This window comes from Poecilia mexicana, unplaced genomic scaffold, assembly GCF_051168715.1.
Source record: "Poecilia mexicana isolate PSO_F unplaced genomic scaffold, ASM5116871v1 scaffold_20, whole genome shotgun sequence".
In the NCBI taxonomy this organism is placed as follows: Eukaryota; Metazoa; Chordata; class Actinopteri; order Cyprinodontiformes; family Poeciliidae; genus Poecilia; species Poecilia mexicana.
Genome location: NW_028263389.1, coordinates 2,815,030 through 2,832,585, shown reverse-complemented (window position 1 = coordinate 2,832,585; position 17,556 = coordinate 2,815,030). Strand labels below are relative to the sequence as shown.

General features: G+C 42.7%; 1 protein-coding gene across 1 annotated transcript; it reads right to left on the bottom strand.

The window, feature by feature from the left end:
- Positions 1–7,130: 7,130 nt before the first annotated feature.
- LOC148153308 (outer dynein arm-docking complex subunit 2-like) lies at positions 7,131–15,334 on the bottom strand. Its single transcript, XM_088001619.1, has 6 exons — positions 15,318–15,334; positions 13,035–13,215; positions 12,893–12,954; positions 10,622–10,736; positions 7,954–8,142; positions 7,131–7,777 (listed from the first exon to the last, which is right to left on the bottom strand). The coding sequence occupies exons 1-6, from the start codon at positions 15,332–15,334 to the stop codon at positions 7,517–7,519; spliced, it is 825 nt and encodes a 274-aa protein (XP_087857745.1). The 3' UTR covers positions 7,131–7,516.
- Positions 15,335–17,556: the final 2,222 nt, after the last annotated feature.

Genomic DNA, 17,556 nt, shown 5'->3' with positions numbered 1-17,556 from the left:
CACTTCAGTGTCTCTCTGGAAACAATCACAACCTGTTTGCTTCATTCAGAGTCTCCTCCCGCTTCTAACGCGGAGAGGCGCTTCTTTCTGCGCACTTTCATTGCGCATTAATTAGCACAATCAGCTAAGAAATAAATCCGGGATGAGTCGGTGCGGACAGCTGAACAGTTACTGGTTCTAGATCCACTTTCCTGCTGCGCTGTGGGGAAAAACCCACGGAGAGACACGCTGACTGTGGATGGTGCAAAACTCATTTATTCTACAGGAAGAAATTCATAAGAATTCTGTTAAAGCGACTCTAAACTACAGTTTGAAGCAAATGAACCGACTTCCTGCTTCAGAAACGACCTGCTCTTTCTTTCTCTCTGCAGCTTCATCACCATCAGCTGATCTGTCTCGGACGCGGATCCATCAGCAGCAGCTTCGTGGAAAACAGCTGGAATAGTTCCTTGACATCAACTACAGTGATGCTGGCAGTAATGTGACTGATTCAAAGTCGGGCTGAAGCAGCTGGAGCTGCGCCTTCAGAACATCTGAACCTGTCCTTTCATTCAACAAGTGAGTGGATCTGTGGCAGTTACCTTCCCCGGCTCCCTCCTGCGTCTCTCGGCTGTGCTGAACAATAATCCCGCTCCCAGCCGCCCATGCCCCGCTCACATGTTCCCCGCCTGAGTTTCTGAGCTCCAACCACACGGACCGCCGTCTCCTCCTCTGGTTTTATCCGGCGGCCCGGGACTCTGAATATCTGCGCCTGCTCATGTTTCCTTGCACAGAGGCTGAGCCTGCGAACATCCTGCTGCTGCTTTAGGCCGGTTCAGGGGCAGCGGCCCCCAGAGGGAAGGAGAGGGAGGCGGGCATGAGTCTGAAAGAAGCAGGCTGTCTGTCTGAGCCACTGAGCTCGAAGGTACTGAGGATTAGAGATCCAATGGACAAATAATGTCTGTTTAGGAGCTGCTGGCTGCTGCTGATGGAGATGAATTTATGATCTCAAAAGGTTGAATAGATTTTAGCTGCTAAAGATTCATGGTTTGATTTGTTTGGTCTGGAAGCTGAAGGACAGAGCAACTTAAAACTTTCACAAATGAAAAAGAGAAAACAGCAGCTGTAACTGAATCTGCATTTCTTGTTCCTGTTTATGTTAGCTAGCATTAGCACTGTAGCTCAGCCGGCTGCTGCAGGAGTTTAGAAAAGTTAGAGTTTAAAACTACATTTCTCTAAATCAAATCCAGTTTCAGTGAAAATAGCAAGTTTGTTTGGTAGCCTTCATTATCAATGTTGCTGAAGATGTTGTTTCCTTGGCAACATTGCTGATCCTAATCACTAACAATTATCAGGATTGTTATTCTGATAATTATTAGTAATTATCAGGATAATTGTATTTGTTTAGTTATATCCATAAACAAAGTTGTCCATCTTCCTTTGGACCATCTGCCTAAAGCTGAAGTTACCACGTCTGCTCTCTGCTACTTCAGTGAAATCCAGACAAATAGAAGAATAGTTGGACTATAAATAGCCGTGCCACAGCTGATTACTCCTGTCACATTATGTGCCCATGACTCAGAGGTTCTGAGGTTCTCAGCTGTGGGTTCCTTTGGGGTTTATCCAGAGTAGTTATTCCAGGGATGTGACTAACCATCTGAAGCGTTCAGCCTCTGTGTAATTATTGTTTATTTGTGCTTATTTTCATTTAACAGAGGGAACTGACTTTTACTAAGAGTTTTGTGCAAACATGCAATGATTGACCCAGTCATGTAATGGGGTTAATTAAGGTCAGGAAGGGTTTATTTGCCCAGGTTTTCCACAATATTGTAGGTTGGACTTCTGGCCTGAGGTGAACTTCTGTTACCTCCTCTGTTATCCAAACCTGTGGCTCAGCAGCAACCTGCTGCAGCTTCTCTTTAATCTTAATCCACCTCAGACTGCTGCCTGTCTGTCGTCCTCTGTGGTTGAATAAAACCATTCAACAGGTAGACCAACATTAATCATGATGTCCCAACTCCAAAGGGATCGGTGACGGGGAGTCTGCAGGCGATCCTTATTCACAGCTCTGTTTCATCTCAGACTGGACTTCAGGAATTACACTGGCATCTGCTTTCTTTGGTATCCATTCAATGGCTGCTTGGACAAGTAATGAGTTTTGAGGCCTGGCACCAGAGTTCTGATGTCAGAGACAGTGGATATCTGCTGAGGAGCTTTGCAGACCCAAGATGTTCTGCAGCTTCAACTATTACAACAGAAGCTCTTTACTAAACCTTTTTCTAACAAATGACATATGTCTTCATGACACAATTGTTGCCTTTAGATATAAAGGCAACAATTAAAAATGAACCAAAATAACAGCTTAAAATGTCACAGAACAGAATTTCCTCAGTTACTTTTTTATTCTTTGTACTTTCCCATCTGTTCACAGACCAGCTTGGAGTTTTTTAAGGATATTTTTGGTTCTAGTAGCCTGTATTTCACAGGAAATTGAAAGGAAAGAGGACTGTCCGAGAGGAAGAAGACATGGGGCAAAGGTCAGTGATCCAGGACATGAACCTGCGATGAGCTACACAGAATCTTAGGTGCAAAACAATCAAGGATTCACACCTGTTGTCCAATCAAGCCTTTCTTCTCTTTACTGGAAAACATCCAGAAAGAGTGACAACCTGCTGACCAGAACCAATAAAACTCAGCCAGAATCAGCTTTTAGCTAGAATAGACTTGACAGACTCCTCTGATTCTGTAATTTTGTTCGCACTTTGCAAAGGTTTTAATAAATGTCTTACTTCTTCTCATCCAGATTCTTGTTAAAGATTTTTTTTTTTCTGTGACATGCCGCAGACCAATTGGTTGAGTTGCCTAACCAACTTTGGGAAGTGTCACTAAAGGGAAAATGATCGTCCTCATGAATATTACTCTCACATGAGTTTTTATTGCAAATGATTTTATGCAGATAATGATTTTCACGGTGTAAAAGCTGTCCAGATCACCCTGGCCCTACAGAAAAAGCCATTTCCTTTGCAGCAACAAGAACAAGAGACATCAAGTGTTTGTGATAATTCTCAGGAATCATTACAAGTCCGGAATTTCTGAGGAATTTTAGCTGACTGTGCAGAAATGACGTCTTAATCATCGCGAGGACATCAATGTTTTTTTCACAGTTGTAGCTAAATTCTTGTTTAAACTTCATGAAGTCAAACAATATTCAAATTAGAATATAACTTTTTTTAAGAAACACATTTATACACAGAATACATATTCTAGGTTTGATTTTAATAAAGATACAGTTTACAAAACAGCAGTGCATATTGTTCCTTCAATAAAACACTACAAATTCTTTAACTCAAATACACGAACAAAACCAGATCACATTTCCAGTAAAACCAAATGAACAGCTTACCGGTACTCCTTTTTAAATCCAAGTCTTTTTTCCCATGAGTTTGATCAGTTTGCCTCTGAAACGCTTCTTTAGTAACCGCTTCATGTCTTCTTCAGCTCTGTTGTAAAACCAGCAGAGTGACTGGTGCATTCCTTATACTGCTGCTGATTTGACCGGAATGCTTTCAGCTGCTGAGGCCTGCTGCAGAGTGGCAGAGAGTGTGCACACATCTGCACCTAAAAGCAGATCAGTGCTACATTTCTTCTCCACTGTTTGCTAACAAAATGACATTGATGACCTATTATCACTGGATGCTATATAGACTCAGTGTGTTCAACAGAACCAAAATGTTTTCTTGCATTTTTATAAACGCTGCATTGCAGCTTTGGGTCTGTTCATATAAGTATACATGGATATAAACTACGGCAGCAGACTGAGCTCCCAGAAGCAGATGTGGCTGTTTAGATATTGTGGTCTCCTCTGGATCACTTAACAAAAGCAGAGACGGGGGCTCCAAAGTGTTTCACTTTTAAAACACATTTGGCAAAAGAAGCATCAAAAATAATCTTTTATTTTGATCATCATAGATTCCAGACTGTAGGAGAGCAAGAGAAGGGTTTGTTTGGATGAACTTGTGATGATGTCATTGATAGAAACAAGAAGGTCAAGACAAAAGTTTCCAGGTAAACAGAAGAAGAGGACAAATAAAAGCACTCTCATCAACATAGATCAAACTTTTCATGTGTCTCCTTTCAGATTATCTGATGGAGCAGATCTGAAACACTTGGAGCTTTTTGCAACATTTTCCTCTTCCATCAAAAAAAAAACATTTAAAACCGTGTGCAGTAAGTTTTTCTATAGGACACATGATAATGTCAATATTGTTTTATCTGAAATAAACAGGTGGATGTAACCATAGCAACAACAGCATCAATTCTACATGCTCATCGCTGACAGATGGCAGCAAGAACTTTCACTCTGCTTGATGTGGTTCAGAGTGATTTGGATCTTTTTAAGCCGAAACAAAGAGCTAAATTCAAAAACATGCTTTAAAAATGTCCCTGCAGAAAGAGACTCTTCATTGTGTCTTCAGCTTTCAATCAAACATGAGCTCAGTCTGTCTCCAACAAGCTGAGCTGCAACTTGAACATAAATTCTGTCTGATCTCCACCAGCTGATCAGGTTCTCTACATGTTACATGAACTCTCCACATTAATGAGGATAACCAGCAGACTGAGGGGCAGAGAGAAAACATTCCCATGAATTTCAACACAAAGATAAACAGAGACAGGAAAACAAAGGAAAGATGGACAGCCTGAGTCCAATTCAACGGAGAAGCTAACATCCTTCTTCCCGACTAGAATCACATCAGTTTGGGGAAGAAGGTGAGCATCAGACCAACATGTCAGATCCTCTTCGTAAACTTGAGATGAGAATTATTTATGACACATTTAGCAGGATTATTATCCCATTCATCAGAGCTCCAGCAGCACATTTCCCTCCAGCAGCTCCAGAAAACATGCAGCTCCCTAAACAAGGCTCTTTAGTGAAAAACAGGATGCCTGAGAAGTGCCAGGGTTGCTTTATTTGCCAGCCTCGTGGCGTGTTATTCAGACGGGGCCAAATAAGGTCTCCTGAAGAGCAAAGCTAGGCTAAGATAAGCACGTCTCTCTTTGCAGCCTTTCTTCCAGCTCCATCTCTCCCTCCCAGTTGGGATCTCTGGGAATATAATCCAGTACTTGTTACACATTCCCTGACTGAAGGAACATCAACACTTGCTCAGCGTTTGAAAACTGCAGCAGGAATTCTGAAGATGTGTCCAGGGAGTCCAGGGAGTCCCCCTTCCCAGTTTCCCCATGTTTTACACTCAACTGTGGAGGCAAACAGGACAGACGGACGGCTGTGTTCAGCCAGGTCGAGGGGAACTTGCTGCAGAAGTCCAGGTAAACAACATTCCCTGCAGCCTCCAGTCAGCCACAGATGCTGAGCTGCTTTTTCTGGGTCTCCAAAAAGGAAAAGGAGGGAAAGTTTCAGGCTGAACCCAGAGTCTGTTAGAGCTGAACAACAAGAGGGACAGAAGCTTCAGTCAAAGGCTCTGAGACGTTCCCCTCTCTGGATTTAAATTATGGTGGTCCTAGTAAAGCTGTAGCCACAGCTCCTGTGTCATCTGCTCAGCACAGCCACAAGCTGAAAATAGTTTTTGTACAAACTGTGAGGCTGAATCTCCAGGTACTCCTGGTTCCTCTTTTGGTTCATTTGATCAAATCTCCAGAAGAACAAAACATGAGAGAAGAATCAGATGAAAACACACCGTGCCAGGGTGAGAGGTGAACTCAGAGCACCTAAAGAGCAAACGTTTTTCTCATTTAGATTAGTAAAATCCTAAAATACACACCAGGACCTGGCAAAAGCTGCACTCTGGAAACATTCAGCTGAAAATGACCAATAATTACGGTTTGCATTTAGTAATTTTCAGCAATTTCCTTCACAAAGCTTTGCTTATGAAAGAGACTGTTTAACACAAGCAGCTGTCTGAATCCGTCTGAATGGATGTATGGCTTCAGCTAACAATTCCCAGAACTTTGGAGGCAACATACAGGCCAGGAGGAAGGCAGCTTGATTTGATACACAACACAAAACGAGGCTCATCCAGAGGAAAGTGGGAGATCCTGAGAGCGGACATTAGATCAATCCTAGAGGCTAGTTACTCCCTCAGGTGTTTTGGTTGGAGTGCATTTCCCCTGTGAGAAGCAGCTCCATCATTTCTGGTTGTTTTCATTATTTATCCAACAGAAAAAGAAAAAAATATGATTTCACTAAATCATGAAGTCCAGAGTTGGAGCAACACACTCAGCTGTGGAGACGGACAAGCTCCCACACAGTGTTTCCTCTGGACTCAGACAGGTTAGTATCAGCATCCCTGTTCAGAAGAGCTGAGATGAAGTTCAATCTGACCAATGAGGCGATCTGTGTTGTGTTTCCATGTCTGACATTCAGATAAAATGCTGAGCTGCTGCAGCTACAAGGTCTTTGGTGATTAAGCTCTTTAAAGTCCAAAAATACCTCATGGCGAAGTGTTGCAACTGTGAGCTGCCACATTAATAACAAGCACGCACACACACACACACACACACACACACACGCACACACACACACACACAGTAAAAAGGAGGAGTGTTTCACACTAATATAGACAAATAAAGGAACAATCCAGTTTCTGATGCGGCTCAAACTTTAAACACATTTGATTTCAGCAGCTTTTGTAAACTGGGTTGAACTCTTTGAGGTTCAGTTCAGCTGAACCATCATGGCTGCTGCTTCTGAGTTCAAGTAAACCAGTTCAATGAACATGGGAACATCTGGCTTCAGCTGCAGAACCAGCTCCGAGTTTAGAGTCCAGTTGGTACTGGGAGGCAGTTTCACACACTTGTGGTCACAGATGGATTTTTATGTGGTAGTTTTTCTGTAAAACCTCATTTAATGAAAGGATCAGACAGAAAAGGTTTTACCAACATGCTGAAACATGAACATTTTATCCTTCATAATAAGACTTCAGTCACAGCATCGTCTTGACGTTCAATCTGTTTTACTGTGAGACACAAATAGAGTGTGTGGAGTTGAGCAGGAAAATACAGAACGAGCTCCTAGTTGGAAGACATGATGGCCTCAATGAAAAGGTTGGTGGATGTAACCAACTGTGAGGAAAATAAACAGAACCATGGATGGGTTTCAGCTCCCAGCCATTTCTCCATCAGTCCTTGGTCTGAAACATATTGCTGCTGCATTCTGCCCTGAGGTCCAGCAACAGCCCTTAGCAACAGTTGCCCCCAGTTACAGTCATTTGCCTTGTGCTGCAATGGCATCTAGGGTCCAGTGCAGGGTTGACACTTTGCACACACTGAGCTGTTTGCTTTTCTCAATTCCCATGATGGCTGGAAAGTGGAGACTTGTTTCCACCGACTGTTTCTGCTCCATCGGTCAAAGGCTCTGAAAATAGTCTCGGCCTCTCAAAGTTTATTACTCTGTGTTTTTCACACATCACTGAAACAAGGGCGGCAGGAGACCAAAGCACATTTTCCTCAATGCAGCTATGCTAAAATTAGCTTCAAGACTGTGAAACAGACTGGAAACTGGAAGTGAGCAACGAATAAGGACTTAATGAAGGTATCCAGTCAAAGAGGAAGCCCAACTGACCTGGACGACTCCTTCCTTATGCATGCTGATGATGTTGTTGGGGTCTTTGGACAGTTGGTACAGGGCCATGGTTGTGTTAAGGAGGAGTGAACTGTCGTTCGACTCCAGGTAATGAACCACAGGGCCAACGGCTTTATGTTCAACAAAGCATGCCCTGTTGGAGCTCCACGTGCAGCAGTGGCCGATGGCCTCGGCCAGGTGGCAGCGAAGTCTGACATCGGTCTGTAGAGAGGAGAACAGGAAGAAATTTTTGACCAACAACATCCTCCTGATCAGCTGATATCTGAAGAAACTGGAAGCAAAACACCAGCTAAACTTCAACCTGACTGTAAACCAGACAAAATCTTGGTATTCAGACAGTAAAAGCTGTTTTGTTGTCAGTAGTGACATGTTCTTACTGTGCTAGTCAGCCCGGCCAGCAGCGGGACAACCCCGCGATCAGAGAGGACACCCAGGATCTCCTTGTCTTTGGCTAGTTTGGCGATGACGGCAAAAATGCTCGTCAGCACCTCGTTGCTTGGTGACTTCAGTAACTGAATGATCAGCTTGAGTCCACCAATCAGGAAGAGAACCATTTCCCCGGCGTCCTGCAGTCACATAGACACACATTAGCTGCTGTTCAGTGAAGGTCAACACAGGAGACGATGCAATGGAGGGACAGTGATGTGGAAAAGGAGAGGAGGGCAGGTTAAGTTAATAACATTTAGGAAATCTGGATGAAGAACTGGAATCAGTCCAAACCTATCCTGCAGTTTGTTTGGTTTGTTGAGTTTTCCTTCCTATATCATAACTTGTCCCAATGATTCTGAAACTGGATTTAGAGATTTAAAGGAACATGTAAAACTTTGTTCCACAGTGAGGACTCTGTGCCCTCCAGCTTTGAGTTCCTGGTACCGCAAGTCTCTGAACCAGTTGTGGTGAGATTCCTACCAAACAGAGTGAACCACAGAGGAAGAGAGGCTGCTTTCAGCAGAACTTGGAGCAGCAGGCTGATGTTTAAAAACTCAACATACCATATCACTGCCATAGAAGAACACATGAAGGTGGCTCAGTCTGTAATGTTCAGGGCTTTTAAGATGCAGATGAAATATCTTTCAAAGCATTAATTTTGGATGACTGAATGGAAAACACAAAGTCGACTGAAGTCAAGTCTGTTTCAACATCGTCTGTATGTCAGCAGCCGATGCATGGTTCTGTGCTGCCGACCAGAAAAGTCAATTGATTTTCTTCATTTTTCTGGTTAAATCAAGCAACTTGATGAAATTCAGCAAAGATAAAAAGCAGAAGCTGATTTGCAGTTTGGCTTGTCGACTCCTGGGGGAGAACTGGATGTACTTTAGTGTTCCTCCCTCCACCAGGGAACTCAGAGCTGGGATCAGGAGTCAGTGCAGTGTATGGGCCCTGTGATGCCATGCCAGAGGATGAGGCGTGTGCACAGTGCAGGCCAGTGAGGGAGCTGCCAGGGCCACAGACCCCCGACACACAGGAAGCTTTTCCTCAGGAATACTGATGATGGCTGGCTGGGAGTCCCTGCGACAGAGGAAGCTCTCTCAAGCCACCAGCTGCCACAGACTACCCAGAATCCCTTTCATGCCCCGGACGGGCCCCCAGTTCTTAATGCTGCCGCATTAAGACGCTGCACTTGGAAAGACATTTGTTGCTAACCTCCCCCTCCACTCTTACTCAGGATGAAATGAAATAGAAAACACATTATCAGTTGTGTTTGATATGAAGCTGAGATCAGAAGAACGCTCTGAGGCTCTTCTCTGCACCAATCAGACTTCTAGGACTTACACTGCTCACATGCAAAGGAAAAATCAACCGAGCATTTAAATGTGCTTCTGCAACCAGGCAGATTAATGACACAACTCATCATGTGGAACTGAGAGGGGTGTGTTTACTTGATTGGAAGGACCTGCTGCTCTGTAGTTTGGTTCATTTTACTGAATAAAATCAGTTCCAGTTAATAACCTACAGACAGTTGGTGTAGCTCCTGTAGATATCTGTGTCTGCAGAGCAGCAACATCACTGCATGAAGTATTAGAACAGTTTATATGCATTTATACCACTGTTCTGTCATAAATTTACAACCGATCTGCCAACTCAACATTTTGGGTTTTTGTCTAAACAAAGACGGCAATAAAGCAGTTGGATCAGGTTCAGCTCGTCACTGCCTCGTCCATAAAAACACCAAGAAACTGTCTTTATGAAGCTCCCTCAAAACTAGAATGCAGATGTTCAAATAACACCTGTTGTTGAGAAGAGAAGGGTAAAACCACAACCCTGCTAATGTGTTTATGATTATTGATACTGACTGAGTGGGTCGGATCGCTCTGTTCTGATTGAATGTCTTAAAATTTTTCATGATTTCACTTCTGATGTAACAAAACAGCTCCATATAAACTGAGCTAATGTCTGACAAATTATGTTCCAGCAGATGGTCTGGCCTTTATATTGTAGACAAAGATATATTATAACATGCAGTGTTAGTTATAGTGATGTCTAAATGCAGGTAAGATCTTTTGTTTTCATGACAGAAAATCGACCAACAAAAGCTCTTAATGTTGAAGTAAACATAGCAGCAGCTAAAATGATATAAGCAGCATTTATAGTCATGTAGTTGTTCCAGTTTCATAGTGTTTTTATTGTAGAAGTGGCTTCACAGAAGTTGCATGGTCCACCATCTCTCAGCATGTTGAGGGAAGATTTTCAGGAAGGAAATCAGACCCACAGGATATTACAGACTTTCTCTCAGTCTGTTCCTCACTTCATCAGTCCCAGTGTGCCAAGGAAGCTCCTCTGCTTCATATTAGCCCAGGGTTCATGTAAGCCTCTGCTGACACAGCTCTGCCTCTGCTGACCTCCCAGCAGAAGCAGCAGCTTGAGAGACAAGCTGGGTGACAGAAACAGGCTTCTGCCTTCTGACTGAGACAAGCCTTTAATGTGAAAATGTATGATTGATAAATGTGTGGACCAGATGATTTAAGAGGCAAACATTCTGCATAGATGAGGAACAATAATGGACTTAATGTCTCCCAGATCTACAAAGACGTATCTTTACTTTACCTTTGCATTCTCGATGCACGGACAAATGGCCCATGCAGCACTAGCCTGAACTTCTGCATTGGGGTTCTTTAGCAGTGACCACACCAGGCGGACTCCATCAAGCTGGTCAATGATTCTGAGGCAAACACAGAGAATCGTTTCATTGTAAAATCAAATCAAAGTGAAGATTTGTCTCCATCAGACCGACCAGAAGCAGATTAAACAATGACTATGACTAAACAGCACGGAAGCAGAAATTGATTTCAGCACTTTTTATTCCCACTTAGATCTTTTAAAGGGTCTGTGGCCCACCCACTCTCTACTCATTTTCCACAAAAATCTCAGAAAAGCTCAGGTCGGAGGTCAACCAGCACACATCTGGATTTAGTTCTTCCTACATGGATTTATAAATAGATGCTGAGACAAACTTTGACTTGATGTTTGCCAAAACTTCATGTTTTGGCAAATATGGGAAACTCCTTTCCTGAATTAGAAGGGAGTTCTGTTTGACTCCTTCCCAAGACAAACAGAACCAGAGACAGGTGGCTCCGTATTTCAGAAAGTCTGAGTGAATTTTCTGAAGGAGCAGTTTGATTTCATCTCATTTACATGACTGGTTTCAAACTGGAGTTGATTCTGAGAGGTCAAAGATTTACACCACAGACCCTCCATTGTCTGCTATAAAAACATGGAACATGTTCCCCATGTGTCCTTCAACCAACAAAGCCCACACTGATGCTGTCATAATGACCTAAACGCTCCCTAATCACAGTGTCTTCATGACTGCAATGAGCAGACGCTCATCAGGGACGTCCTCTGCTCCATCTGTCTTCCTTCTGCACAGAAATCAGTCCAGAGGGATCAGAACATCAGACTCCAGTCTGCAGGGCCTCTTCAGTCCAGGACCAAAAATTAAAGTGAAGCTTCGTATCATCCTCCAAAACGGCTCCATCTTCCCATGATGAAGCTAGGAAACAGATTTCAATGAAGCTGCAGCTGACAGTGACGGATTATAGGGGAGACCACAGACGTTGAAGGCATTAAAAATCCGTCTTCACTCTTGTTCTTCCACTGGACTCATTGGAGGAAGTGTGATGCCATTAACCACACACTGGTGGAGAATGAAAACAACAGGAGGATCTGATGGAAAACTGGGAAGTGATCATGGACCTGATTCAGGATCATGATGAGAGAAGAACTGTGGTGACCAGCAGAAGGTTTGATCTGAGAACAGAAACTTTGTTGGTAACATGATGTCCAGCAGGGACAAACATGTTGCAGCTGATTGGGTTTTATCACACATCATCATCAGCAATACATCATCTAAAACTGGTGATCTGACAAACATTTCTGTCAGTTCTGGTTTGGAATAAATATCTACTGTGAGTTATGCTAATTGCTCTGCAAACGACTCAACATGTGTGGAAACAAGCCACCGGGCCCAACATCCAGACAAAGGTTGTTTGAATAAGAGCTCTGTTGACAGATGGAGGCTGACAGACCGGAAGATCTGCTGTAAAAATGTAGAACATGGAGAACATGATGATCTGATGTAATAGACGTCTCTGGTTGTGTCAAGTTTACCACAGTCAGCAGCTTTATTTAGACAGGCTTCATTTCTATCCAGCCCAGGGTTTGTTTGTTTCCCAATGTAACAGAGTTGTACCACAGCAGAAGCAGCTAATTAACACCATAAACTCACAGGTTCAGTGATATTTCTGCCCAGTGATAATTAAGGCAGCTCTTATAGCCTGGAACAGGTTTATAAAAGCGATGAGGTGCAGATGGAAGCTCCATGATGCTTGAGGTTAAATGCAGAGAGAAAGCCACCGCTCTGGACTGCTTCTCTGGGTTTTCCAGCCGTGGAGTTTTGGACGGGGCAGGGCTTTAGGCACGTTAGTCTGAGCAGCTCAGTGACCGCATGGCTATAGTAAAACACTGAGAATGAAACCACAACCATATTTAACACAGCAGCTACAATAAACAAAGCTTTTAAAATCGGTCATTGGGCTAAGGATGAAAGAGACGCCTACCTGCACAGCTCCCAATGAAAACTACAGGAATCTTTCTGAGCAGCAGCCCAGGACAGGTTAATGAGGCTGTGTTTACATCCTACAATTGGTCTCATTTCCTTGTAAAAACACATGACATCAATAAACAGCCAGGAGTGAGTTTGGGCTGATTCACTGATTAGGGGAAATAAGCCACTAATCACATTTTAACAGGCGCCTCATGGATCTACTGTAAATATAAGCAGAGCATGAAACATTGAAAAGGAAGAGATAAACTTACGCCACGTTGTCCCTTTCTGTGGCACAAGCTCCCACAGCCTTTGCTACATTTACAAGTAGAGCCTGGTTAAATGACACAGAGCAGATGTTGGACCAATAACTGAGTTTGAACAAGAACTGCAGGAAGAACCAATGTTATATACCTGGTTTGTTCCATTGAGCAGATTAATGAGAGCCCTCATGCCCCCACCGTTGCAGATGATGGACTTGTTAGCTGGTATCTGAGCAAACTGTCCCAGAGCTCCCACTACATTGACCAGGACCTCTTCAGGCTGCTCAGTCAGCAGACCAATCAGGATCTGCAGAGCTTTGTACTCCTGGAAGCTTTGAGGGAACAACAAGAAGAAGAGATGATTGCATTCGAATATAATTAAGGTGCTTTGATTCATTTATTACAGAAACTGGACAACTAACATGGACCAAGAGTCAGTTCAACAGATCTTGTTGCTCTTGAGAGACAAGACGAAACTGTGAAACAAAACTGAAACTAGTTTAGTTTTCAACCCAGGTGCCAAATTTATTAAAGATTCTAATGATCCAGTGATTTGACAGCCAGACTAACGGTGTGTCTCCTGAACCTGACTCTGTACGGAGCTACATGATCATCCGATGACTGGGTCAAAGGTAAAGATTGTTGTCCCTTCAGTAACATCAGCATCTTGCTGTAACTCAGGAGGACAAACAATTTTCCCACGGCTCCTCACAGCCGTCACTCGTCTTTGCTTTGCAGAACCAAACCTTGGAAACTCTTCCTCCGTCTTTAACCGAGTGATTTTGCCCTGTTTGCCTTTGCTATAGAGTAGTAAACTATAGTCAACATTCAGAAGGGATATACTGTGGTTCCACTAAAACCTCAGCAACCCTCTGGTGCACAGTTCATTTCTCTGGCTGTTTTTATTCCCAGTTACGGTTGCTGGCATCATAGCCTGTAAGCTACTGTAGACGGCTAAGGTCATTTGGTTCTGGGCAGGGTCCACTGAACCACAGCCTCTTCTTCAGAGTGAAAACATTGCTAATGAACAGAGGAGCTGCCAATGTTAACTTTAGTCCAGTTCAGCATCGTGAACGTCAATGGTCTTCCTCCATCATCTGAGGTATCATCTGCAGCTCACTACCCTACAATGATCTTGTTTTGATAAATCAACACTGTGTCATGTCTATTTCTGTCAGGTCCTGCTGAGGAAATTGTTTTCTGGCAGGAGTAACTTGACACAAAGCTGCCTGAAGCAGCTCCAACTGAAAACACAGGCCTCTACATGGCTGGAGGCTCATAAAGCATGTTAGAGCAGACAGGGACCACAGAGGAGCTTCTGTGTGAACAACACGTCGTCATCTTCAGTCTTTTCTCCACCAATTCATCATTATAGAGAATTAATTTTCTACTGTGATGACTATGAGCTTCACAGAAGGTCCAGGTGATATTAAGACGTTTCAGGGATTCTGAGATCTCCAGCAACAACCACAGAAACCTGACAATCATTAAATCAATGAGGAATATAATAAACAGATCAATCCATCAGAGCAGAGACCAACATGGGGGAACGCTGAGCTGCAGTCGGATAAAGAGAAGAATCATTTAAAGAGGAGATTATGTTCTGCTCATGGTCGGCCTGCAGCAGAACTACGATGGAAGGAAGCCAGGATCTGGAAGAAAACTTCACAATCTTGACCCAAACGTTGCTGCTCTGGCAAACACACTCCAAGACTTGGCAGTCTCCACTTTCCACTGCAAACTTATTGCCTCAGCCTTTTGTTAAAGCCTTTTACAGCATTTCTGTGTGTCTATAACACCTCTGTCCACAGACCCAAGAGGCCACATCTGGACACAGCTAAAAATCTGAACTAAATGTTTCACTGTTGCTCAGTCCTCAGATTTTATTCAGAGCCTTGTCCTTGGTTCAGTGGGAGGCCTTTAAAAAGTACAAACTGTGACAATGTGCTTTTTACACATTTAGGTTTCAGGACATCAATCATGTCTCATTTCATTTCTTCATTAAATCAGTGAAGGTTTAACATTTGCTGCTACTTGTCTCAAGTCCACATGACCTCCACACTGACTAGACCAAATAAATCAGCCACTAAAGTAAGACTGAATCCTGTCTGCAGGAAGATGAATTTAACTTAATCAAAGACAGAAAATCTCAGACTGCTCCATTTATTTCAGAAGGTAGACAGGCTCCAAAGGTTATTGGCCCACGAGGATAAAATGTCTAATTCTTATTAAACCTCTTTCACACAGTAATGTATCAAACGCTGCTCCAGTGAGCAGGTAGAAATTTGTTCAAGTCACTCTGATCTGTTATCACCCCCCAAAAAATCACAAAAAGAAAGGCAGAGAACATGTGTTCTGTATGTCTAACATGGTGTTTTAACATGTATCTCCATGTCTCCAGGTGGGACAATATATAGTAAAGTTGTGTGCGTACATAGCTACGTTCTCCATGCTGATTGAACACTTCCAAATGGCCCTTCATTAGATCAAAATCTGTCTTGTCTGCTGCCTAAAACAACGTTTATCAAACAGGAACAAAGAAAAATGAAAGAGAACATTCAAGGCTAAAGGGATTGATGCAGTGCTCATAGAATTAGTCTGTGTGCAGTTTCTCTCTGATTCACTTTGACTGGAAGTGTTTGGTTGTTACTGCAGGCTTGAACATAGCTGTATGGTGGTAACCACTGAGGGAAACATTTATTCTGCAGAGAGACTGAAGCTCCCAGACCAGAACCTGACACTGTGTTTAATATTGTGTTTAGATGCTTATTGTCTTTAAGTTATCATCTTTGGACCTAAAGAGGAACAATCTAGAGTCAGCACACAGCTTCAGTCAGAAACCAGTGATCAGGCTTGAATTCTGGGTGTGGTGATGGAAAAAGACCTGAACCACCAGAGTTACAAATTCAGCCTATCACCTGAAAAACATTTCCAGGATTATATCATCTCATTCACTGATTGTTATGCCTATGTTGTATTCTTCCCATAGCTAGAACTGAGTGAGTATCATCAGTACCAATGAACAAACATAGAGGTGTGGAATAAACACATTATCTTGAAACATCAATAATCTAATCTTTATTTTCAAACAGGCTCATCAGTGGAGACCTACATCCACAATCTCAGTTGTGTGATCAGATCTTCTTCACAGAGCAGTTCTCTGACACTGCAGGACAACAGGAACATGTGTTCTCCATATCATGAAGCTAAAACCTAAATGTGAACCATTTGTCCATTAACAGCAGTGGATCTACTGCTTCCTTTGTCTCCTCCATTCTAACTCTTCAAAGGATTTGCTGGGCCAGCTTCATACCTTGTAAAAACAAGAAAAAATTTGATGTTCAGGAGCGATAGCTGGGAAATCAGAAAACAGATCATATGTTTTCATTTTCAGACGCTTTGGTCTGGAGGGATTGTCGACATTCTTTAAAACATCGACACCATCTGAAGTCTCTTATGATGAAAGATTTCTGACTTTCCTTCTGCCTGGAATTCTCTCTAGGTACCACAAAAACATACATCATCAGGTGGATTGATCTCTATAAATTCTCCTTAAGTGTGGGTGAGTGTGCATAATGGACATGACACGATCCCACAAGCGTGTTGGATAATGGATGGATGTCATATCTATGAAAATGTCATAAGAGTGGTCTTTAGAAATTTGATTATCAAGCGTCTGAGAGAACAACCTGAGACCAAGTCAAAGAATAAAAAGTCCCCAAATATGTTCAGCTGTAGCCTGCTCCACTAATTATTAGAGGTCAGCACAACAGTGACATCACGTACATAAATGAGTGATTCTTAACAAGCTCTTCTAGCTGTTATGGAACAGTTTATATAAAAGTTTCAACTTTTTGTTTGATGAAACTTTGTAGTTAAAAAGGGTTTATCTAGTCTGAAGGATAAAAGCAGCACCAAAAGTTTCTTTCATGAACTTGATATGAGCCTCATGAAGATTCCTTCAACATGTTGCTGCTTCAGGTTTCTCTGCCTGAGCTGCTAACACCAGAAGCCTCCACGTGGCTGAATGAAGGTCTTCTTGTAATCGGGTTCCTCTGGAGCTGCAGCTGGGATTCTGCAGACACAGTTTGACCTGCTGCAGCTCCAGGCCAATAAATCACAGCACTAAGGATGTGGAGCAGGAACGAGGTGAGCAGCACTGACAGTGAAGCACTGGTGACCCTTTATGCAGCGCTTTTCTGCACGTGACCTGGACATGTTGCTAGAAGGAGTGAACATCTGTGGTTAGTGTGGAGTTCTGATCTGCAGCAGTCAGTCATGAAGAACTGAGAAGAACAATGCAGCAGTTCTGCTTCTGGCCAGCAGAGGGAGGAAACCTTAATGAGGACACAGCTTGTAACAATCAGCTACTGTTAAATTCATTAGTTTAATGAAAATCTCTGTTGATATTTAAACAAATTTAACATCGTCTTCCTAAAATATCTCGTTTTATCAGCTCAGTTTTTTCTACAATAATTAGACTGAAGTTTTAAAATCTAGCATTAGTTCTACCTGCTGCATCCTTCCTGTTAAAATAAATCTGTTTATAACAGGGATGATGAAACGAAGCTTGTACTTTAATACTGATGCATTAGAAACTGGAGATTGAAGTGAGAACCATGTAAAACAAACACATGAATTCATGTTTGTCAGAAACTGACTTCAGATTGGAT